The 23,177-nt window shown below is 49.4% G+C and overlaps 2 protein-coding genes across 10 annotated transcripts in view; one reads left to right on the plus strand and one right to left on the minus strand.

Annotated features, from left to right (window-relative positions):
- spred2a (sprouty related EVH1 domain containing 2a) lies at positions 1 to 9,011 on the minus strand. 2 transcript variants are annotated; one of them, XM_085162542.1, is made up of 6 exons: positions 8,894 to 9,011; positions 5,261 to 5,435; positions 2,840 to 3,008; positions 2,696 to 2,760; positions 1,052 to 1,207; positions 1 to 951 (listed from the first exon to the last, which is right to left on the minus strand). In XM_085162542.1, exons 1-6 carry the CDS (start codon positions 8,941 to 8,943, stop codon positions 277 to 279), a joined length of 1,290 nt encoding a protein of 429 aa, XP_085018668.1. In that variant the 5' UTR covers positions 8,944 to 9,011; the 3' UTR covers positions 1 to 276. The 2 variants fall into 2 exon arrangements, with proteins under 2 accessions (XP_085018668.1, XP_085018667.1); XM_085162541.1 differs by lacking the exon at positions 8,894 to 9,011 and having other exon boundaries at positions 5,261 to 5,686.
- The window catches only part of meis1a (Meis homeobox 1 a), a 26,621-nt gene continuing 12,382 nt past the window's right edge, over positions 8,939 to 23,177 (plus strand). Inside the window, exons 1-9 of one of the 8 annotated variants that reach the window (XM_085162534.1) lie at positions 8,939 to 9,048; positions 12,102 to 12,328; positions 16,221 to 16,362; positions 16,630 to 16,680; positions 16,900 to 16,950; positions 17,128 to 17,274; positions 17,942 to 18,056; positions 21,820 to 21,959; positions 22,045 to 22,189. In XM_085162534.1, the coding sequence (XP_085018660.1) occupies positions 12,276 to 12,328; positions 16,221 to 16,362; positions 16,630 to 16,680; positions 16,900 to 16,950; positions 17,128 to 17,274; positions 17,942 to 18,056; positions 21,820 to 21,959; positions 22,045 to 22,189 (844 nt within the window). In that variant the 5' untranslated portion in view covers positions 8,939 to 9,048; positions 12,102 to 12,275. Of the gene's footprint in view, positions 9,049 to 9,281; positions 11,035 to 12,101; positions 12,329 to 13,313; positions 15,480 to 16,220; positions 16,363 to 16,629; positions 16,681 to 16,899; positions 16,951 to 17,127; positions 17,275 to 17,941; positions 18,057 to 21,819; positions 21,960 to 22,044; positions 22,190 to 23,177 lie in introns of those variants that run through there. The other 7 variants (XM_085162533.1, XM_085162531.1, XM_085162532.1 and 4 more) reach the window with 7 other exon arrangements.

Here is a 23,177-nt window from a genome sequence, read left to right on the forward strand (position 1 = left end):
GGCAGCGAGTGAAGCCGCTGACTTTGTGACGGTGGTGCAGCGTGTGTGTGTACGCGCTAAAGCAACATTCAGACAGACACGCCCACACGTCGGCCGTTACGACACGTGAGCGTAAAAGTATAACGTTGGCGTGCTGATCATGTGAGACTCAGAAGCTTCTGGAGTTATGAAGACCGACAACGACGACAAAACGACAACAACGTAGAAATCACCTCCGACTCCCCGCTTCCTGCGAGTCCTAGCTGTCACTGTGGAAGGGGCGGGGCCTGCAACGCCTTAGCCCACCGCTTTGTGTTTCCCACCGCAGCAGCGGCAGGCCACGCCGCAGCGGTAGCACGCCCTGAGGGGGGCGTAGCAGCACATGCAGGGAGCCAGCAGCGACAGCCCCACCAGCGCCGTCCAGCGCAGGCAGAAACGCTCGTCGGCGGTGTCGCAGGAGCACGGGTCTGAGTAATCGCCCTCCGGGTCGGACATGCAGTGGTACAGAAGGCTGTCCGCGCACCACATGAAGGTCACGCGCCGGATGCACGTCTGAATGGGGTCGGGCGCCTCGTGGCAGCGGCCCCGCCCGTTGTCCTCTTGATTGAACATGTCCTGACAGTAGACGCAGCGCGAGCGCTCCGCGTCCTCCTTCCGCAGTTTGCCTTTGAGCTCCGGGGCTCGCGGCTGCACCGTCAGCACCGCCCTGTGGCCGCCGCCCATCTCCAGGCAGCTGGGTTTTCTGTCGCAGCTCAGAGGATACGGGTAGGCGTAGTCGCGTTTGGCCGGCTCGCTCTTGGTAAAGTGCACGCAAGTGTCCGGGTTGTGGAGCTGGGCGAGTTTGTCGCGTGAGGAGTTGGCGTGGCGGTAGTCCTCGTAGCCGGTGAGCCAGGTCCGCTCGCGGGGGTTGATGCGTACGACCTCCTCGTCCTCCAGCTGGAAGCTGACGTGGCGAGGAAACATGTGCACCGCCTGCAGGAGGAGGTGGAGCGTGTTTAACGGCGGCGTGTTTGTCTGTCACTTTATCACTCTGACCAATTAGAAACGAGACTCTCGCTCTGACCGTACTCACCTGGTCCAGGAAGTAGTGCTCAGTGGGCCGATGCTGCTCATACAAATGTCCCAGGATGCAGTGGTGCCGGCGGCGTTCACAGAAGGTGGGCGGGGTGAGCGCGTGCATCGCTGGCTCTCTCTTCTGGGACGAATTGGACGAGCTGTCGGTGGCAGTCTGCAGGAGAGAAGGAGAAAAGGTGTTTCCTGAATCACCATAGTAACTGTAGCATAGTAACAATCACCTGGACAGGAGCAGGTTCAAAGGAGCACAGCGTTTTCATTCTTATCATGTTTATATCTTCAGTTCACTTCAGGTTTATTTATATATCACAGCACGAGTTAATGACTCAGTGCAGAGAGGTCTGAAGAAGAAACACCCAGTGCATCATGGGAATCCCCGGCAGCCTACACCTGTTGCAGCATAACTAAGGGGGGATTCAGGGTCACCTGGTCCAGCCCTAACTATATGCTTTAGCAAAAAGGAAAGTTTGAAGCCTAATCTTGAAAGTAGAGATAGTGTCTGTCTCCTGAATCCAAACTGGAAGCTGGTTCCACAGAAGAGGGGCCTGAAAACTGAAGGCTCTGCCTCCCATTCTACTTTTAAATACTCTAGGAACAACAAGTAGGCCTGCAGAGCGGGAGCGAAGTGCTCTAATAGGGTGATATGGTACTACAAGGTCATTAAGATAAGATGGGGCCTGATTATTTAAGACCTTGTATGTGAGGAGCAGGATTTTGAATTCTGGATTTAACAGGAAGCCAAAACAGGAGAAATCTGCTCTCTTTCTAGTCCCTGTCAGGACTCTTGCTGCAGCATTTTGGATTAACTGAAGGCTTTTCAGGGAGTTTTTAGGACTTCCTGATAATAATGAATTACAGTCGTCCAGCCTGGAAGTAATAAATGCATGAACTAGTTTTTCACTGCAGCATATGAAAAACTACGTTCCATCCATCTGTAGGACAGGAAGCACTGACAGCTGGTGTTGGTCTACACGTCCGTTGTCCTGCGAGCTCTTTCCAAGAACTATTTTCCTTAAACACCCATCCTCCTGTTCTGAAACGATCTGCAGCCACGTTGTAAACCGGCTGCTCACTGACGGATTACTGAATCGTCTCCGGCGCTGGCATCCTGCAGAAACAATACGCCGCTTTCTTTAAAGACGGACAGACGGGACAGAAAGGTCAGGACCTGCAGAGAGTAACTGAAACCTCCGGGAATCAAAGCGTGCACACACCTGTGTGTTACTGACAGAGCTCCGAGACTGGAAGCCCTCTTCTGTTTTGTTTATGCATGAACTCGAGAGCTCGAGTCCACGGCGTCCACGCAGGTTTGCAGGCAGGAGGGGTTTATGGGTGTTTGGCTGCTCTGAGCCTGGTTCTGCCGGGAGTAAACGGGAGTTCTTCCTTCCCACCATCACCAGATTGCTTGTGCTGTATCTGTGACTAATCCAAACAGGATGGGGACGTGTTCCTGGCCATAAACAGGAAACCCACCCCCTCCCGTCCATCACACTTCCTGTCTGATGTAGCAAAACATTTTATATTTTCATCTTTGCGAGGACGTGCGTGTCCTCCCAGTCAGACAAAAACAAACCAGCTCCAGTGACTCCTCCACAAATCCTGCCACCATCACAGTGAAGGACTGGAGGGTCACGTGACTCACCGTGAAGACGTCGTCGTCGCCGAGCTCGGCCTCATTCTGCAGCGTGGACGAGGACGTGGTCGACCCTGAAGCGAGACAGCAGAGAAGCTGATGAGCTACAACGTGAACGCAGATGGAGGCAGAGCTCAAGCTGTCGCCACCTACCTTCGGTTAGGTCCTCCAAGGCCTTCCTCACGCCGCGATCAAAGGCGCGGGCATCGGCCGGGCTCTGGAAAGTCAGGCCGCACTTCTTGTTGTCCACCTTCCAGTGGTGGAAAGTGGGCGTGGCCTTCGTGTAGACTAGATCCTTCTTTAAGAAGCACTCAAGAATCACCTGATTGTTTCAAAGACATCAGACAAACAAGACGACAGCGTTATCGAGAAAGATGTCATGGCAACAACGAGAAACACCGACAGCGTGAAAAGAGTCCTCTGACCTCTGACCTCAACGACTGAATCTAATAATGGAACAAACTACTTTGGGTTCAAACGAAACAACCTCCACGTTCACAAATGTTTTCTTTCGCTCCCTTAAACTGAAGCCAAACTTATCATCAAACCTTTGAGATTTCTCCCATATTCCATAGTTCATCTCCCGAAAACCTTTCTGAAGATATGGTGCAGCTGAGACGTTGTCTGTTAGTCTGCTTGCATGTCAATCCCGCTTATTGGTTCTTGCACTTGTGCTACAATCAGCTGATGTCAGAGGAACATAGGGGCGGTCTGCGGCGTGGACATGGACACTACTTTGATTTTTATTGGACTAAAGGACGAGATAATGATGAAACAACCGCATTATGCTGCTAACACAAGCACCTGCACAGATAGCATGCTACGCTAAGCTAGCCAAGAGCCCAGAGTGATGTTAGCTGAACTTGAACAGGTCAGACTGATGAGCAGTCTACCTGTTCATGTTTCTACAGTAGAATCACCATGACGACCGTGCTGGTTTCCATCTTTGCTTTGTGTTCATACCTAAACACTAAGAGAACGATCACGCTGTCATTAGCAACTACCAACCTCTGTATATTTTATATATTTTATTTATTGTTTACTCTATTTAATATGTAAAATATGTATACACACACACACACACTAGGGCTGCCACAAACGATTATTTTGATAGTCGACTAGTCACCGATTATTTTTGCGATTAGTCGACTAATCAGATCATCATCCATTGGACGTAAAACTACAGCTTATTGCACCAGCAGCATCTGCTCTTATATAACTATCATTAGCTTACAGCTGTAAGTGTTTAAGGTATGTGCTAACTAAAAAGCCAAACCGATTTACTCAGGAACAAATAAAACACTAAAAAAGCCAAACAATAACATTTTAAGTTATCTAAGTGACTTATATATCATGTTTAACCTGAGTAGAGAAAGACGGAGGTGGGTTTGAAAACGATTTGCTGGGAGTCCGGTGTTCTCACGGCTCTAGTTAGCCTAGCCCCCGGCTAGCTATCGAGCTAGTGGCTAACAGACATCTCCGAAAACGTCGGCGCGCTTTTGAAAATATGTGGTGTCTTGATAAACTGAGCAGATATTTGAGGTTTACACAGCTACATTCTCGCCTGAAAATATGTTAAACGTTTATTTTGTGACCCAGAAAGAATAATAAGAGTAATATTAAAACTAACTAGCTGCCGCCATTGTTGGAAACTGAGCTGGGCTGCGCTATGAATTCTGGGACACAGCTTCTTCTTCTTCGGGGTTTAACGGCAGCTGGCATCCTTGTACATGCAGTGCTGCCATCTTCTGTTTCAGTCCGTTATTACACTCTTAAATCCTACTACTTATTCCTGCGTCTTTTGGGATCTTACAAAGCTTCAAACGACGCGTCGACTATTAAATCAGTCGTCGACGATTTTGATAGTCGACGTAATCGTGGCAGCCCTAACACACACACACACACACACACACACACACACACACACACACACACACACACACACACGTAGAAAAACATTTAGTATACATATCCAGTAATGCATACACTCTTATATTGTACAGATATTTATTACCATTCTTATATTTTGCTGGTTTTATGTTATTGTATTTTTTGCACACCTCTGTCGCTTGTGAAGCTCACACACAAGAATTTCACTCACATGTGCTGCAGCTGTGTAGCTGCACATGTGCTGTGACAATAACAGTGATTCAGCACAGAGCAGCGTGTTGGTGTGTGGGGCTGTGACCTCATGTTGTTACACTGTGATTATGACACAACGAGTTTCAGGACATTTTATGGAGAAATGCAGAAGTAATGAAGTAAAATGAAGTAAAATACTGAATTACTTTGAAGTACTCTGAGTAATTAATGACATTTCTTTGAGTAATGAGCAACACTGAGGGAAATCCCTCCAACATGCACAAACATGTGACCCACAGCAGAACGTCTCAAACAGGAGCCTGAGACATCTGCAGTCTTATATATCAGAGCGAAGCTGTGAATGCTCACGTTATGTTATTAATAATAACAACAGAGTGAACGGTATTTGTCTCCAGAGGGTCATGTGACGCTGTCCTCTGAGTCCTGGTTCAGACGTCCTGCTGAGGGTGCGTGTCGAGGCGCGGGGCTCACCTGCTTGTCTTTAAGACGTTCTCCGTGGATCAGGAACGTGTTGCGTCCCAGCAGCTCGGTCGGCAGCAGTCTGCACACGCCCACTCTGCTCAGGCAGCCGTCCTGCGCCAACCAGCCGCCGCTCGACTCGTCTCTGGTCATCACCACCGCTTTGACGCGCACTATGTAGCTATCGCTGCAACAGAGAAACAGGAAGTCTGAGCTCTCCTCCTGTGAGGAGAGCCGCAGGTGGGAGATCATGTGACTAGACCGAGCGCACTCATCAGGACCGCTGTCCAATCAGAATGCATAACACAGATGACACGGTGAATGTGGGCGGAGTTGGACAGCCTCTTCTCTTCTGCAGCGACACACGGATCAGACTCAGTCAGAGCAAATTCACGGAGGCGGGGCATGAGACCTGCCAGCGGCTAACCCGCCCCCAAAAAATAAATAAATAAATAAATAAAAGTAAACACGGGGGCGGGATTAAGACGAAGAAAATCAAGACTCTCTCCTGCTTGGCTTTCTCCTACATCCTGTTTCCACGGTCACCGTGTCCCATCCGTCTCCATTGACAACAGGCTGTTGAGATCTGCTGCTGCCGACACCACATCCTCTCACACACACACAGATGGTGTGTGTGTGTGTGTGTTACTGCTGGCAGAGCAGTGATGACTCATGCTCTCACACTGGATTTCGGTCCCTCACCGACTGATTCTCCATTTTCAGACTTTCCCCGCTTAAAGGGACGGCGCCGTCTGCACAACCACATTCTGCACAGGACGTCAACCTGCAGCTGCTGTCACTGCAAACATCAACCACCGTGCAAGATGGGGTGAGGATGATGATGAGCAAGGTGGTGGGAGGAGCTTGTTAATGAAGACAGCGGGGACCACCGTCACCGATCTGTTGTGTCGGTGAAACAGAAACACAACTATGACCCAAAGAACAAATCAATCGATGATGTGATTTTCTGGATGTTTGTTTGATGCTCGTCTTTCTCTCTCCATTAAAATCAAAGTGCCATAAAAATGAGTGTTTCTTACTTTGTAAGTGAGCAAACTTCAAACGCTGAGCAGCGACGAGGCGCCGAAGTCTGATCAGACTGTCAGGTCACAGCTGACTGACGGCTTCAGCTCTGTGTTGGCTGCTTTGGAGCATCAGTTGATAAAAAATAGTCTCAGTTTGGTGACACGGGGAAGACTTTCAGAGCTGAACAGCAGGACTGAAGGTTTGAGCAGGACACCATCACAGACAGGAAGACTCGGAGGATCAATACATCGAGCTTCCCTGACAGCGACCCACGTCTGCACATCAAGCATCTGGACCACCCAGAACCTTCTTCTCTTTGCCGTCAAACACATTTCCACTGACTGAGCCGACGCAGCCCCGATGAGACCCGAACGAGCCGACTGTCGTCCCCGAGAACGCCGCTGATCATCGAACATCAGAGCGCTAATCAGGAAACGTCCTGTCAGAAGAAGGCTGTGTGGTCATGACCTCAGAGTAGGTCTCTAAGGAGACACGAGCACGTGCCAACATTTCAGAGCAACGGCTGGAGAAAGGTCAAAGGTCATCATTAGTAACACACGAGCATTTTTTTTATTTCACACCACTTTGCTGCCTGTCTGCACTCTTCACCTGTCTCAGGTAAATGACCCCGCCCACCAGCCACACCCACTACCAGCCTCGTCCTCTGGGCCACTCGGACTGTTAACAGAGCCGCAGGCCGACATCTTCACTGAAGTAACCATAACACACCTGACTGAGTGTGACGTGGTTACCTGTCAACAGGGCTTTTAATCTGAAAGTGCTCTGCCTGCACCTGCTCAACTTCCTGTTTTATGGACATGGTCAGAGCTGCCGTCCTCGCTCCATCATCATCATCATCACCACAGCTTTTCTTTCTAACGTTACCAAGTTATTAACAACTGTTTCAAACTCGTCTACGTCACATGATGTCCGAGGCGGTTAGCGAGAGGAGACCCTCGCCGCGCGAGGCTCAATCACTGACGCTTGACTACTTGCTGTGCTTCCTTACCAAGCTCGGCTACGACCTGATCAGGTGAAATAAGAGCAGCTTTCAGCAACAGCAGCAGACTGCAGTAACAGTAATAATCACACGTGTTACATGACAGGCGAGGAGCTTTGTGACGGCGCTGTCTGCGGCGAAAGACGCTTTACTTTTATATGTTTTTGTTTATGTCCATCTGACTCCAGCAGGTTCAGGTCCACCCCAGTGTCGGCTCCCAGCTGGCTTCCCTGATAAACCTCCCGAACATCCTCAGCACGATTGAACCCAAAGAGCCGAGCTCGTCTCAGTCGGGTTCAAACAGCAGTCTTTGGTTTGTTTGTGCTATGAAACGCTGCAGATGTTTCTGGAGGGATTACAGGAAGTTACAACGAGCTCTAAACACCCAAAGAGACAGCGCCTGTTTGTTCCAGCACAAACTCGTTCACTGACTCTTCACCTTCCAGTCAGCTCCATCAGCTAGCATCAAACTGAAGCTGCTATGTGGTTGGACGACTACTTGTGAACGATCGAGGAGGCGTAATGAGCCGAAAGCACAGACACGGTCAGAGTACGAGCGCCGGACATCCTTCAGCCTTCGTATTCAGGGTCTGACCGTTCTCCATCAGGTGGGTGGATGTGGCACCTGATTGGTCAAAGCTGTGAGCGTTATGCTGTTCTTTTGTCTCAGAGGAAAATGAGTGGCTCTCTTATTTTGAAAATCTGATTGTTACCCAGCTTGCTCCAGCTCTTTCCTCTCCGGCTGGACGGACAGCAGGACACTGCTGTAGCAGAGCTCAGTACCGGCTAGCTTCTCGCTCCTGCTGGACTGCAGTCCAGCTCTGGAGGGTCACTCTGCAGCTGCAGGAGACGCCGATGCCCGACAGCGGGGCCACAGGCTGGTTACAGGGTGAGTTTACTGCATCACAGCGAAGCAGCGCTCATCTTGCTGCCACGCTGTGATGCTTGCTTCATGGCACTGCGGTGGTGTCGGCCAACAGACAGTTTACAAACCCCCCACAGCGTGTAGCTGGGCTGTGCGCAATGCGAATGCTGATTGGCTACAAGTGGCGGGAAAAGGAGGTAGAGAAGCACGAAAACCATGAAAAACAGCACGCCAAGCTCAGACCTGCAGACTCTGCAGCTCATTGGATGACACCGTGCTGGACACCGCCCCCACCTGGCAGCACAGCCTCTGGCCTGTAGGATCAGCACAAAACTTGCGTTAAGGCAGTAAATGAATCACAGGGCTGTAAAAGGGACCAATCACATTTGGCTCCGCCCTCCAAAAGGTCAAAAGTCAGACCAATTGGAGCAGCAGAGTTGTGCTGCACCTGTGAGCACAAACTATTAGCTCGTGACCCCCCCCCCCACACACACACACACCGCCCTGATGTTGGGCACACTGTGGGTGGCTCACAGTGACTTTCCCACAGGCTCCTGTGTGTGTGTGAAATCAGCGGGCCTCGGAGTCACACTGAGCCACCCTGCGCCTGCCCAGATGAGGCTGAGCACGTGCAGCCTCTGAGGATGACTCATGTGATGATGGAGGAGCTGCTGAGCTCCTGCAGGAGGTTCACGTTCAGCTCCCTCTGAGGAGGAGGATGAAGATGAGCCCGTTTGTTCTCGTGGGTACTCACTCGTCCGGGCGCGTGTCCTCGCTCATGTTTCCCATTTCACCTCCGGTCATAAGGAGCTCCCACCGCGGCGGCGCGCGCGGTGCTCATGTTTCCTCAGCAGGAGCAGCGGCCCGGTCCTCCCCCGCTCCCTCCGCGCCTGCTCGGCGTTAATCCCGGTGAGTGTCCCCCCCAACACCTCCTCCTCCTCCCAGTCCTCAATCAGTGGAGCTCATCCAGTCTCCTTCACCTCCTCCACCTCCGCCTTTTTTGCCTCCTCCGTCACCTCCTCCCCCACCGGAGCGGGCTGGAATGCGGTGACCGAAAATGGAGCGCTGGTGTCGGTGCGGATGGCCCCGGACGAGCCCCATCTCCTCATTTCTCCATGTTGGATTCAGAGTCAGACGGAGAGGAGCGGGAGGGGGCGGGGGAGGGGTGACGTCAGACCCGAAGGACTGCAGAGTCACGTGGCGTCACCGTATAATAATAATAATAATAATAATAATAATCGTTTACATGTTTCATGTGTTTAACGGTCTGTTTGAGTCTTAAGTGCAGATATTTCATTTTAAAAGCTGAGTTACTCTTCAAAATAAGAGCCCCAGTCTGCTTCCAGCCTGTGGCCACATTAATACAAGTCTGTGCTCCAGTGCCACCAGGTGGCCGAACTGTGCAACTGCAGCGTTGAGTGTGTTAATGAGGTTTAATCTGGAGCCGATTAATGAAGCAAGCGCTGAAGCGCCAAACCTGCAGTTCCTCTGATGTCCAGCAGAGGCAGCAGTGAGTCGGTCCTCATAGACTCCATGTTAAAACAAACATGTTTACATCCTGATACTCAAACTGTTTCGTCTCTGTAAAACATTTCTACCTTCATAACACCTGAGGATGTTTTTACAACTCACCCGTTTCTATTATTAGGGGCGTGGCTTCTTTGACTCACAGGTGAATGGTGACACAGGTGGCTGTCTGCTGGCTTCACCTGAGCTGGACCTCTGGACCGTGTTTGTGGTGTTGGAGCATTTTTAATGACACCATGTGACCAATAACATGGCTGCTGTGAGGTTACTGTGCTAACAGAGCGTCCGGGGGGCGGAGCTCCAGTTTGGGTACTCAGAGATTTGGGTGGATGAATCCACAGTTTTCACAGTTCCAGGAACATATTTCTGGGCTAACAGGCAGCTGTGTGATCTTTGCAGCACATTTCTGTTTTTAATAGCTCTAAAAATATAAATTCATGTAATAAAAGCAGCTCGATCATTGTAAAATGTTCACAGATGAATTTATTATTTTTATTCTGAATAAACATCCGTTTATTCAGAATAATAAACGGATTATAAACTTATAAACTGAGGAGAACGTGAGTGTTTGGTAGGGTGGTCGGAAATAAACGAAGCTGTGAGGACGGACGGCGAACAGCAGAGGGCGCAGTGGACCAGCAGGTGAAGCTTAGGGTTGCTTTGTTTTGACGCATGCTCAATCATCCAGGTAAATAAATCCCAAAAGTTTGAATGCGTTCACCTGGACGTTTCGTCATCATCACGTCACTCTTCAGAGTCAGCTGACTGCAGGTTAAACATAAACAGGACACAATGAAACTGGGATTTCTTTAGTTTTAAAACCGTTTTAATGACGTCAGAACGTCACACAGGCAGCAGGCCCCGCGCGCGCAAAGTCTGACGTCAGTAGAGTCGCGCACGTGTAAAGGGAAGGAAGGTGAACGATGTGTTTGGGGAAAACTTTCACTTCAGAACTGCTCCGGTGACGCGCGTCCCCGTGTCTGTTTGACAGCCGCGGGCACGCGCAGGAAATCTGCTCCTTTAAGTGGGGGGGAGCGGCCCTCCCTCCTCCCCCTGCTCGGCCTCCTCGCGGAGCTGCGATGGGGATTTGAAGGCTCGGAGCTCCGCGGGCGGCTCGGCGTCACCTCAGCGTCGCTTTGGAGTCACCGGATCGGACCGGCCGCTCACCGACCCGCCGCTCGGTCTGCTGGAGCCGGAGGCGCGGAGCAGGACTGCGTGTGTCCGCGGAGGGACCCCGCTCCTGCTCGGGCTTGCGCTGTTAGGCTCGCGGACGGGATTCGGGATCCGGTACCGGGACTTGGATGCGAGTTTGGCCCCGCGCGAGGCAGCGGGAGCCCGCGAGGAGAGCCGGGGCCGATGGCGCAACGGGTGGGTATAAACGAAGCGCGGAGGCACGCGCTGCTTTCAAGAAAACCCCGCGCGACGCTTTTCGTCAAAGTCGCCGAAAAACAAAGAAAAAGTTTTAGAAACTAAAAAAGTTTCACCGCGAGAAACGTGACCGTGGAAAAGGTCACGAGGAAATAAAAATACCGTTTTTGCTTCCTTTTATTTTTGCACATTAAAAGTTTTGTTTTATTTTGTTTTTTTAAAGATTTAAAGTCTCATTTTAATTTCATTTAGTTTTTAAAGCGCAGAATGAGAAGTGCGGATGTTTTCATTGAGCTGCTGCTTCACGGAGATAAATCTGATATCCGAGATTATTCTAAATAAAAACAAATTCTTTCCTTTTATTATTATTATTTTGAACGAACGAGAATTTCGTTTCGTTTTGTCTTTTTCTCAAACTCCGAAAATTAAAAAGAACGAAAACGGAAATTATTTAATAAAAAACGTTTTTTTTATTAGTTTATTTTAATATTCTTCTATTTTTAACAACGACATTAAAAATACCAACAATAATATTAATATTAATAATAATAATAATATTAATAATAATAATGGTCTTTAATTCGAGAAAACTAACTTTTGTGTCTTTTATTAAATTATTTTAACGCTGAATCATAAACAGATTCTTGCTGACAAACTTTGGTGAAACTTTATAAATTGAATCTTTCGCTCAGGATTATTTTTATTTTTATGATTTGTAATTTTTTCGTGATCCGAAGTTTTTTGTGATTTTTCAAACCTTTTTTCAGCTGAGTGTTTGTGTTCATAATATTTTGGCCACAGCCTGTGTGAGTTGCTGCAGTTTTGATGCACGTAAACGTGGGTGGACAGAATAATAGGAACACCTGTTGAGTGAAATCTGACGTGACTCAAACTTTGAGTTTTGGGGCTGAAGCGTCTCCAACATCTGGGAAAACGTCTGGATCGGAGCAGGGGGTGGACAAAAAAACAGGAACACCTGCAGTTGCTGTTTTTCAGCTTTTCTGATTTTTCTGTCTGACTGGAGCAGGACGAGGTCAAAGGTCACACCTCTCTTATCTGTGTTTTAGTATGAAGAGCTCGCCCACTACGGGCTGGAGGTGGTGGGGGGGGTGTATGGAGACCCTCCCCACCACCACCCTCACGCCGCTGCAGCTGCACGTTCCCTGCAAGCCGTTCACCTGGCCGCCGCCACCTACCCTCCACACCAGTACGCCCAGTCCACCCACAGCGGCGGCGGCAACATGGCCGCCACAGCCGGGAACGCCATCAAGAGGGACAAAGACGCCATTTACGGGTAAGGACGTGTTCACGGTTTAACCACACAGGAGCTCATTCAGCAAGTTCACACTCACACACACACACACACACACAGACACACACACACACTGACGCTGACCCACTAACGATCCATCGTCTCTGCTGCAGAGTTTCTGTTTGTGTTTAAATAAACTCGTGCCTGAAGCAGCGAGTGTGTGTGTGTGTGAGAGTGTGTGTGTGTGAGAGAGAGAGAGAGTGTGTCTGTGTGTGTGTGGCAAGGTGTTTCTGCACAGTGTACCAGGGGCATGGAGAAAAGTTGTCGTACCATAGGCACGAGGAGTGTGTGTGTGTGTGTGTGTCTGTCCCAGCATTTTCCTGATATTTTGAGTATTTCCATAATAAAAATTAATTGCTATCAAACGTCACAGCTTTGCTGTTAGTGAAAAACTTTGTTTTCAGAGTAAAAACGACATGTTTGAGTTCATGAGCTCCTCTGTTTCATGTTTCTCGGCTGCATTTGTATTAATGACCCTGCAGCTGACTCTTTGATTTCTTTAGATTTATTACATCAGTTTGTCTTAACAATGGAAATAAATAAATATATTTATTTATTTTTTTTACATATATGTGTAAAAAAAGTAAAATCAGAAGATAATTATTTACATTTTACACGTGTGTGTGTAAAATGTAAATAATTATCTTCTGATTTGTAGAAGTAAGTCTTTAAAATGTTAAATATTCTCTTGTTTAATTAAAAGTTTTAAAAACAATAATTAAGCAATTGTAAAACATTTTAATAGATGAAATAATAAATTATGAGAATCACTGTTTACATTTTTATATTACATTCAAAGCATCTGAGTTTGATCCTGTCACAAACGTCTTCGCTGTATTTAAATATGATCAGCTGTTATGTTTTACCTAAAATGCCACAAAACTAAAACGTACAAATCTAATTTTAAAAATCTGTTATAAATGACAAATTAATACTTCAAGATTATTAATTAATTTTGCTGTTAAAAAACAACAAAATTAAGTTTTGTACTAAAATATAACATCATGATCTGTGTTTGACTGTTTTAATGTTGTGTGTTATGACCTGTATGATTACTAAGTGCTGCTGTTTTCTTCCTCGTGTATGTCGGTGTTGAGCTGTAGGGATGATGAAGGTGTGGCAATAATGAGACGGCTCCTGCACTAGTCTGGGCGTCCGCAACACTTTTGTTTAACTGTGTTGTTTCTTTGTTGTGTGTTGTAGATTTGTGGGATCATTAAAATATCTGTTTGTCTAAAACAGCTAACAGATCATCTGCAGAGAAATGGTTTATTTGAAGAGTTTCAGTCAGGTTTCAGAGTTCATCACAGCACAGAAACAGCTTTAGTGAAGGTTACAAATGATCTTCTTATGGCCTCTGACAGTGGACTCATCTCTGTGCTTGTCCTGCTAGACCTCAGTGCAGCGTTCGATACTGTCGACCATAATATCCTATTAGAGCGATTAGAACATGCTGTAGGTATTACAGGTATTGCACTGCAGTGGTTTGTATCATATCTATCTAATAGACTCCAGTTTGTGCATGTAAATGGAGAGTCCTCTTCACACACTGAGGTTAATTATGGAGTTCCACAGGGTTCAGTGCTAGGACCAATTCTGTTTACATTATACATGCTTCCCCTAGGCAGCATCATTAGAAACATAGCATACATTTACACTGCTATGCAGATGACACCCAGCTCTATCTGTCCATGAAGCCAGATAACACACACCAATGAGTTAAACTGCAGGAATGTCTTAAAGACATAAAGACTTGGATGGCCACTAACTTTCTGCTTCTTAATTCAGATCAAACTGAGGTCATTGTACTCGGCGCTGAAAAGCTTAGAAATATGGTATCTAAGCAGATTCTTACTCTGGATGGCATTACCTTGGCCTCCAGTAACACTGTGAGGAACCTTGGAGTCATTTTTGACCAGGACATGTCCTTCAACGCACATATTAAACAAATATGTAAGACTGCGTTCTTCCATTTGTGCAACATCTAGAGCAGGGCGATATGGCCAAAAATATTTATCACGATATACATTTTAAAATTTGCGATAACGATATAACTGACGCTAAAATTTCTGCGAGACAAAATACAACTCCACAACTTTACTAGCGCAAAAACCCCCCCATCCATTTATTTTTCTTAAACAAGCAGCTGTTTTTTTATGTGCATTAAAGGTATATAAACATTTAACAGTGCAAATGCAAATTCCTTGCTGAAAGTTTAACCAAAAGGCATTTCCAGTAGAAATGTGCTGACATATCCTGAGCATAACCACGTATAATATCCACTGAAGTTAAAAAGAGCTGCTTTGCAACATTAAACTGCAGTGTGCCAAATAAAAAAGTCAAATCATGTTTAGGTAACTAGCGAAACTAGCAAGCTAACGTCCGCTAGCTTCTAGCTCCGTTAAATGCAATGAATTCTGTTTTCATGGATGCCTGGATGTTAAACACCATAGTTACACCTGGTAAAGCAGCAATGCTGATCGTTTTATTAAAGATGAAAGAATTTAGACAGTTTTTAACTCTCAGTGATGATCGTTTGACTTCGGGACCTTAAAGGACGGAGTTTAGGACCCAGATTACTCCCAGATTTATGAGCGCGTTAGTCCAACAAATACGGCAATAACGACGGCCGCTTGCATGTTCTACAAAAAAAATGTGCTTTGTTGTGTATCTGACGGACAAACACCAAACCAGTTAAGTTGCACCATTTTTACAAACCAATTCTGGTTCATCCGTTTCTCTCAACTATCTGCTTTCCCCATTCTCATTCTCCATTGCCGCCGTGCTTTTTCGTCACTGCGCATGCGCGTTCTACCCATATTCTATCGCGATATTTCATTTTCTTATCGTTGCCTAGCATTGTACCGGTACTACCGTGAACGGTATAATATGGCCCAGCCCTAGCAACATTTCTAAAATTAGAAATATCCTGTCTCAGAGTGACGCTGAAAAACTAGTTCATGCATTTATTACTTCCAGGCTGGACGACTGTAATTCATTATTATCAGGAAGTCCTAAAAACTCCCTGAAAAGCCTTCAGTTAATCCAAAATGCTGCAGCAAGAGTCCTGACAGGGACTAGAAAGAGAGAGCAGATTTCTCCAGACTTTTTGAATCTGTTGATGACATCAGAGGTCAGTTAACTTCAGTTAGGTTGGTAAGAAGAAGTTTCATGAAAGTATATTTAAGCAGTTCATCACGTACCGACCATCCCTGATTGTGAAACTCTGAAATGAATCTTTTTTGGTCTTGTCTGTCTTACATTTTTCGCACAGTCACGTGTTTCCTTGTGTGAATTTTCCTGCCACCTAAAAGCCGTTACTCCGTTTGTGCTAGCTAGCTACATGCTAGCACTGCGAGAGCAGAGAACTTTAAAGTTATCATTAAAATCTTCGAACGTGCCCTCTGCTGATGGATGAGCGGTTTCACTCCTCCTCTGCTGTTTGAGCTCCTGGTTTTACTCCTGTGGGAGATTCAGTCACACAGATTCATGCCTCCTCCAAACAGCGAGGCTGCACTGCTGTAAAGTCTTCAGTGTGCTAAAGAGGCCATGGTATTCCTGAGTGCAGCGTAAGCAAACACAAAGACATAGAAGGTCTGAAGGAGGCCGAGCAGCTCCTACAGGCAGCCTCCTCGGTCTGCTTCCTGCAGCCGAAGCGAGCTCACAGGGATCCTGGAAAAAGCAGAAGAACGAGATGAAAGAGTCGCGTTGAGCTTGAAGACTGGAAGGAAAAAAATGGACTAACTTCCTGTGAAGAAGACACGTTTAAAGTGAAACCGTGCACAGCAGTGTGTGACAGATTTGTCGGATAGAGTTTCAGCAGCAGGAAACGTGTTGGCGCTCCGTCTGACCTCCTCCTCTGTTCCTCCTGCAGACATCCTTTATTCCCGCTGCTCGCACTCATCTTTGAGAAATGTGAACTGGCAACCTGCACGCCGAGGGAGAGCGCCGTGGCCGGGGGAGACGTCTGCTCCTCCGACTCCTTCAGCGAGGACATCGCCGTCTTCTCCAAACAGGTGAACAGGAAGCGGTGGTTCATGTCTGAGGCGGGCCCTGCACATCAGGGTGGAGGGTTGGTGGAGAAGAAGCTAAAGCTCCAGCAGCAGTGAGGCTGGAGCTTTAGCTTCTGCCACCTGAGAACGCCTCGTTCATCCCACCTGCTGTGAGACAAAACAGGACTTTTAAACACTTCAGAGCGTTTTAAGCCAAACGCGATGAGCGTACATCGCCGGGATGCGCTCTGCAGCTTTCCCATAATCATCCTCGTTTGTCTGTGTGTGCAGATCCGCTCGGAGAAGCCGCTGTTTTCATCCAACCCAGAGCTCGATAACTTGGTGAGTCATTTAAAGTAGCTGCAGGTAGCACACTTTCAGCCTAACCGGCCTCTGAGCTTCTATGAAGCCCAGTCATGTAGTCCCGGGGGAATACCAGCACTTCAGAGGTAATGGGATCATGCTGGAACATCTGGGATTTCATGTCTGTATCTGACAGCACAGGAGAGCAGCGGTGCAGTGTGTATGTTTGTGTGCATTTATGATTTGTGTTTCTCACAGATGATTCAAGCGATCCAGGTGCTGCGTTTCCACCTCCTGGAGCTGGAGAAGGTCGGTCTAACTAACCAACATCTGCTGCGATTACAGCGTGCCGCTAATCCCGGCTTAATCCTGAGCGCGGCGCCGTCGTCGCTGTGTTTGAGTTCAACTTTACCGATTTTGTTTGCTTATTGTGGTTCTTTGGTGGTGAAAGCATCTCCACGTCAGGCCTCTGCGTCTTATTTCCAGGTTCACGAGCTCTGCGATAACTTCTGCCATCGATACATCAGCTGTCTGAAAGGCAAAATGCTGATCGACCTGGTCATAGACGACGGAGACGGAAACAAGTCAGACGGCGAGGACTTTGTCAGGTTGTCGGGGAACCTCGTGGATCGGGTGAGCTCGCTCAACTCGTGAGGCACAAAATACATCGTCTCTAATTTTGTTGTAGCTCATGTAGAGTTCAGGGTCAGAAACGCTCCTGTACGTCCTTCCTGTTCCCCAGAGTTCATGTTCATGTTTGAGTGCTTCCACGTTTCAGCCTGTTTAAGGTTTTAAGGTTTCACTTGAATAGTTTTTGCTGGTTTTTCTTCTGTGTGTATAAATAGTCCAGGCTTCCCGTTACTCTGAGTCTTAAACCCTCGCACGAACCTGACGGCGTGAAATATCTTAACCACGATGAGTGCGCGTTAAAGCAGCAGCTACTAATGGAAGCTGCTCGTCTTTCCAGACCGGACGCTAGCGTTGCTGGCAGAGGTGAAGGCGTTCACGGGAGCGTCGGATCCAGTTGGAAACGACCTGATGAATGTTTGTCGTTAGGGGCGACCGTGGCTCGAGTTGTTCGTCTTGTAATCGGAAGGTCGCCGGTTCGAGCGCCGGCTCCGACAGCCTCTTCACCCGTTGCCTACTGTCAGAGGGCCGGTGGCGCCAGTGTCCGGCAGCCTCGCCTCTGTCAGTGCGCCCCAGCGTGGCTGTGGCTACAATGTAGCTGCCATCACCAGTGTGAATGTGTGGATGTGTGAAGCGCTGTACAACTACAGACCATTTACCATTTTTGTTTCAGCAGGTTTCGTGGAGCGCAGATCACAACGACTCGGCATCGATCAGGTCGGCTGGGACGCCGGGACCGGCCAGCGGAGGACGCGCGTCTCACAGCGGCGACAACAGCAGCGAGCCAGGTACACGTGGAGACCAAAGACAAACCCTGCTGTCAGACTCTGAGCGTAGCGTTCAAACACGTCTCTGCGAGCTCTTTTACAACCCACTGGCACTCCAGCTCCTCCCCCTCATGATGTCACCGAGGCTGCTCCGCCTCAGGAGTGACTGTAGATTGAAGAAAAGCGCTCTCCTGGGACGTTTAAGCGTAAACTTGACAGTAAAGTACAAACCGCGGTTCTTTGCAGTTGGAGTAGAAATCAATGATCCTGGAGTCACAGGCTGACGAATCAGCTGCTGCTTCATTCATGATAAAGTATTTTGTGGGCTCCAGCAGCTCTGGCGTCGAGCCGCTGGGCTCGGTCCAGCTGGAGCGAGCCCCGCAGTCTCTCTGTCCACGCCTACGTTTACACGTTAGCACCGCCACAGTCCACCCGCAGCGCTGACCTCCCGTCCTCCCGCTTCTCTCTCTCGTCTCATTCTAAAGTCATCTGTGAGGTCAACGTGACGTCGTGCTGGGCTGTGCAGAGATTTATTGATTTTCTGGACTTTGTTGGACACAGACGCTGTAGATGGAGTGGAGAGGGAGACACGAGGGCCGCCGGTCGACGGGCCGCCGGTCGACGGGCCGCCGGTCGACGGGCCGCCGGTCGGGCCCCAGCCGGCTGCTGTCCCGCCGTATGCCATGTGGTTGCCTGCTCATGATGGTGGTTTTTATGGATTTATGCTGAACAGGCGTCACTTTCATGTCTCATCACGCGCCTGAGCAGAAGACGACAAACACTCTTTTCTTTGTTTCAAACCAAACGTTCGCCGTTCTGTTGGCTTGATGTTCGTTTTTACCCCTCTTGTCAGATCTGGTTGCTGATTGGTTGTAGCCATATTTGCGCGAGCTTTCTGGATGTCTGTTTGTGCGACACGTTAAACCTCCCTGACTCTGGGAGCAGCAGCCTTCTGAGACACACCTGTGAAGCAGGTGGTGGCGGCTGACAGACGGAGCTGAAAATCAGCTCGTTTGCAAATCAAACATTTGCATGTTTCCTGCCTCACCTGAGCAGGAACTCAGCTTTGGACGTTACTGGATGGGAGGAGTCACTGGAGTCACAGGGAAACGTTTGTGTGCTGGATCTCCGACCTTCTTTGACATGGAAGCCATAGCCTGTATAAAAAGATGGCTGTACCCACCGTGACTTCGCTCACTGGTTTCCACGTTATCTTGTTGTTGGCGTTTTAGCAGCCGCCATGTTGGGTTTGGGTCAGGTGACTGCATCTAAATGAGTTATCAGCTAATGCTAGCTAGCTAGCACAGTCAGCATGCTCAGACTTCCTGGACGTGTTACAGTAACTCCATAGGAGCCGTGTCATTGGTCAGATAATGTCATTGAAATGAAAGGCTGCAGCAGCACAGACACACTGAGCGTGCCCAGCTGTGAACATCAGCCAGCTGTGGAGTTTCCTCCTGTGGCCCTGAAGGCTGATGGAGACGTGCACGTTAGCGCCTTTAATAAGCTGCTTCTGTGCTGACCGAAGCAAAGACGAGTGAACTCTTCGATGCATCGATGCAGGAACCTCCAGTTACTGATCATGTGACCAACAGATGTGACAGGCGCGCTAACAGGAAGACTGTGGCCGTGTCCAAATTCATGGGCTGCTTCCTCCTGAGGACGCATTTGTAGGCCGATTACGTCACAGCGACGCGCCGAAGGCTGTCCAAATTCGTAGACTCCTCCGAATGCAGCCGACAAATGCGTCCTCCTTTTCCCCGAATTTGAAGGATGGGTCGGGTGTGTCCTTCGTGGCCCACCATATCCCAGAATTCATAGCGCGGCCCAGCCAAACTCCAGTTTCCAACAATGGCGGCCGTTACTAAGTTTTAAAATTACTCATACTAATCTTTCTGGGTCACAAAATAAACTTTTAACATATTTTCAGGAGAGAAAGTAGCTGTGTAAACATCAAATATCTGCTCGTTTATCAAGATATCGCATATTTGCAAAAGTGCTTCGATGTTTTCGGAGACGTCTGTTACCCACCAGCTCGATAGCTCGCCGGGAGGTCAAGGGTTACTGGAGCCAGCGAGAACGGCACAACTCCCGGCACATCATTTTCAGATCACCGCGGAGTTTCGCTACTCGGGTTAAACGTGATATATAAGTCACTTAGACAACCTAAAAATGTTATTGTTTGGCTTTTTTCAGTGTTTTGTTTGTTCATGAGTAAATCGGTTTGACTGACATTAAAGTTATTAGATTATATAAAATAAAACTTTATTAATCCCCGGTTGGGTTCCTCCTTGGTTTTCACACAGCTGAATAAACGTCAAACAGAAAACTGATTAAACAGAAGTGTGAGACGGTCGAGAATTTACTCCAGTGTCCTGTTATATTTTAGACAGCAAGGAGCAGACGGCGAGTTTATTAAACTCCACCCACACAGCGGTGACGCTAATCTGAAGGCTCGACCGTCCAATTCCACATCCGTTTACTTCGGCCTACCCGACCTTCTGAGGACCCGGCCCACGTAGACGCGAAGGCCGGGTCCTCAGGAGGATGAGCCCATGAATGTGGACACGACTAGTGAGTGAGTGAAATGACCCGTCTTTGCCACCAACGGTTTCCTGTCTGAGGTGGAAGAGCTCGCGTCCACAGCCTGTCGTGGTTTTAGTGTCTCAGCGGGACACGTCCGCTTCAGTCTTAGTTTTTTCTGCTCCTGCGATGATCTCAGCAGTGAGGTCACTTTTATTAGAGCCTCAGATTGGCTGTTAGTGACAAGGCCCCGCCCACCACTGCCAGCTAAGAGGAAATGGTCTGTGTGGTGGAGAATAAAGAGTTTGCTGGGCTGTGAGCAGCAGACCGGCTAATAAAGTGCTGGACAAACAGCTGTTACAGCTGGGGGGGGGGGGGGGGGGTGCTTGTTTTAAACTGAAGTGATTGTGATAGGATGTGTGTCTGTTTTCATCTGCTGCCCTGAATGAAGCTCAGTGCAGGTTTGATTCCCAGCTTGAGCGACGAGCGGTCGAGGTTTGGGTGGAGTGGGTGGAGTGGGTGTTTCCCCGTGGCTCCCCCTCCCCCGCCTCGCCCTGCAGGTTGTTGTGGAGTCGTGTTGTCACGGCCATTAGCAGGTCAGGCTGGGCCTGTTCCTCCTCGGGGAGCTGAGGAGGAGGAGGAGGTGTAAATCAGCTCGGGGCGCTGCTGTTCGGCCTAATGAGGCTGAAGCTTGTTTATGGAGCTACGCATCGTTTTTATGATCATTTCCACCTTTGCAGGCTCAGCGCTGCTTTGCCCCGCCCCCCGGCTGCGGCGGGGACCGTCGGCCGACCTCGGCGCGGCGCTGTTAAAGACGCTCGTTAAAGAGCAGAGAGAGCGCAGTAAAAACACGCCCTGCACACACGTGTGTGTGTGTCTGTGTGTGTGTGTGTGTGTGTGTGTGTGTGTGTGTGTGTCTGTGTGTGTGTGTGTCTGTGTGTCTGTGTGTGTGTGTGTGTGTGTGTGTGTGTGTGTGTGTGTCTGTGTGTGTGTGTGTCTGTGTGTGTGTGTCTGTGTGTGTGTCTGTGTGTGTGTGTGTGTCTGTGTGTGTGTCTGTGTGTGTGTCTGTGTGTGTGTCTGTGTGTGTGTGTGTCTGTGTGTCTGTGTGTGTGTGTGTCTGTGTGTCTGTGTGTGTGTGTGTCTGTGTGTGTGTGTGTCTGTGTGTCTGTGTGTGTGTGTGTCTGTGTGTGTCTTTCATGCACTGCTCGTGTCCTCATCACCTTCCTGCGTTCTTTCGTTTCTCTCGCCGTGTCCTGGTCAGGTGACTGCCTGGATAACGGCGTGGCGTCTCCGAGCACGGGCGATGAAGACGAGCCCGACAGGTCGAGCAACAAGAAGCGAGGAATCTTCCCCAAAGTGGCGACGAACACGCTGAGAGCCTGGCTGTTCCAGCACCTGACGGTGAGTCGCCTCAGGCCGCGCTGGCGTCTGTGTTCGTGGTCACTTCCTGTTCCACCTCCTCTCTCACCTGTCACGTTTTGCTCAGACGTCACATCGACCTTCCCACCCTTCGTATCCCTGCTCCCTACCTGCGGCGGTGACCTCTGACCTCTGCTGGAGTCCAGGTGTTTCCCCTGGCTTCCTGAAGTGTGCTGACGTGACCGTTGCAGAGTTGTGGCGTTGGCTAACAGGTTAAACGCAGCTGCGACGCCTCACCTGCACTTCCAGGTGTGCCTGGATTTTTCAAGATGATCCGTCTGTTGGTCCGTAACGTGCTCTCATGGAGCTCACAGAAGTGGGAGGAGCTTAGAGCTCAAAATCCTGACTGACTGACTGACTCATCGCTTTTGGCTGCAGCCTGCAGAAAAACACACACATAAACACACACACACACACACACACACATAAACACACACACACACACACACACACATAAACACACACACACACACACATAAACACACACACACACACACATAAACACACACACACACACACACACACAGACACACACACACACATAAACACAGACACACACGCACACACACACGTAAACACACACACACACACACACACACAGACACACACACACACCTCCAAACATGGCTCAATCGGCTCAGCGAGGGTCGGGGCTGCTGCCAGGACTCTGAGGCGACCTGCGGGACGGCAAGGCCCGTGACAGATGGGAGGGGGGAGAAAAACAGCGGGGTGGCACCTGAGAGAGGGAGGGGGGAGAAAAGAGGCGTCGGCTGTGAAGGTCACGGTCGTGTGAAGAGCGAGGCAAACAAACCTGCAGAGCACGCGACTCTTCTGACACGGAGAGGCGCGGGACTCATCGTCCTGAAGAATCAAACAGCAGACTGCCGCCGCCTCTGCCCTGCCGCCGCCGCTGCCTCCACCCTGCCGCCGCCTCCACCCTGCCGCCGCCTCCGCCCTGCCGCCGCCGCTGCCTCCGCCCTGCCGCCGCCTCCGCCCTGCCGCCGCCGCCGCCCTGCCGCCGCCGCCGCCCTGCCGCCGCCCTGCCGCCGCCGCCGCCCTGCCACCACCTCAGCCCTGACTGCCCCTCCTGTGAGGTGATGTCACCGAGTGCCCCTCGTCAGCAGGCTCGCAGCCGTCGATCCTCGATGGCTGCTGTTAGGCAGTCGAGGCTTAAAGGCGAAGGTGTCCGTGGTCCGGCCA

This window comes from Neolamprologus multifasciatus, chromosome 6 (assembly GCF_963576455.1).
Source record: "Neolamprologus multifasciatus chromosome 6, fNeoMul1.2, whole genome shotgun sequence".
Taxonomy (NCBI): domain Eukaryota; kingdom Metazoa; phylum Chordata; class Actinopteri; order Cichliformes; family Cichlidae; genus Neolamprologus; species Neolamprologus multifasciatus.

Coding starts and splice junctions, on each gene's coding strand:
- spred2a (XM_085162541.1), bottom strand. CDS start 5,500: ATGATCTCCCACCTGCGGCTCTCCTCACAGGAGGAGAGCTCAGACTTC. Junction 1,208..2,695: donor GCGACGACGACGTCTTCACG/GTGAGTCACGTG, acceptor TCTCTCCTGCAG/ACTGCCACCGACAGCTCGTC. Junction 952..1,051: donor AGCACTACTTCCTGGACCAG/GTGAGTACGGTC, acceptor CTCCTCCTGCAG/GCGGTGCACATGTTTCCTCG.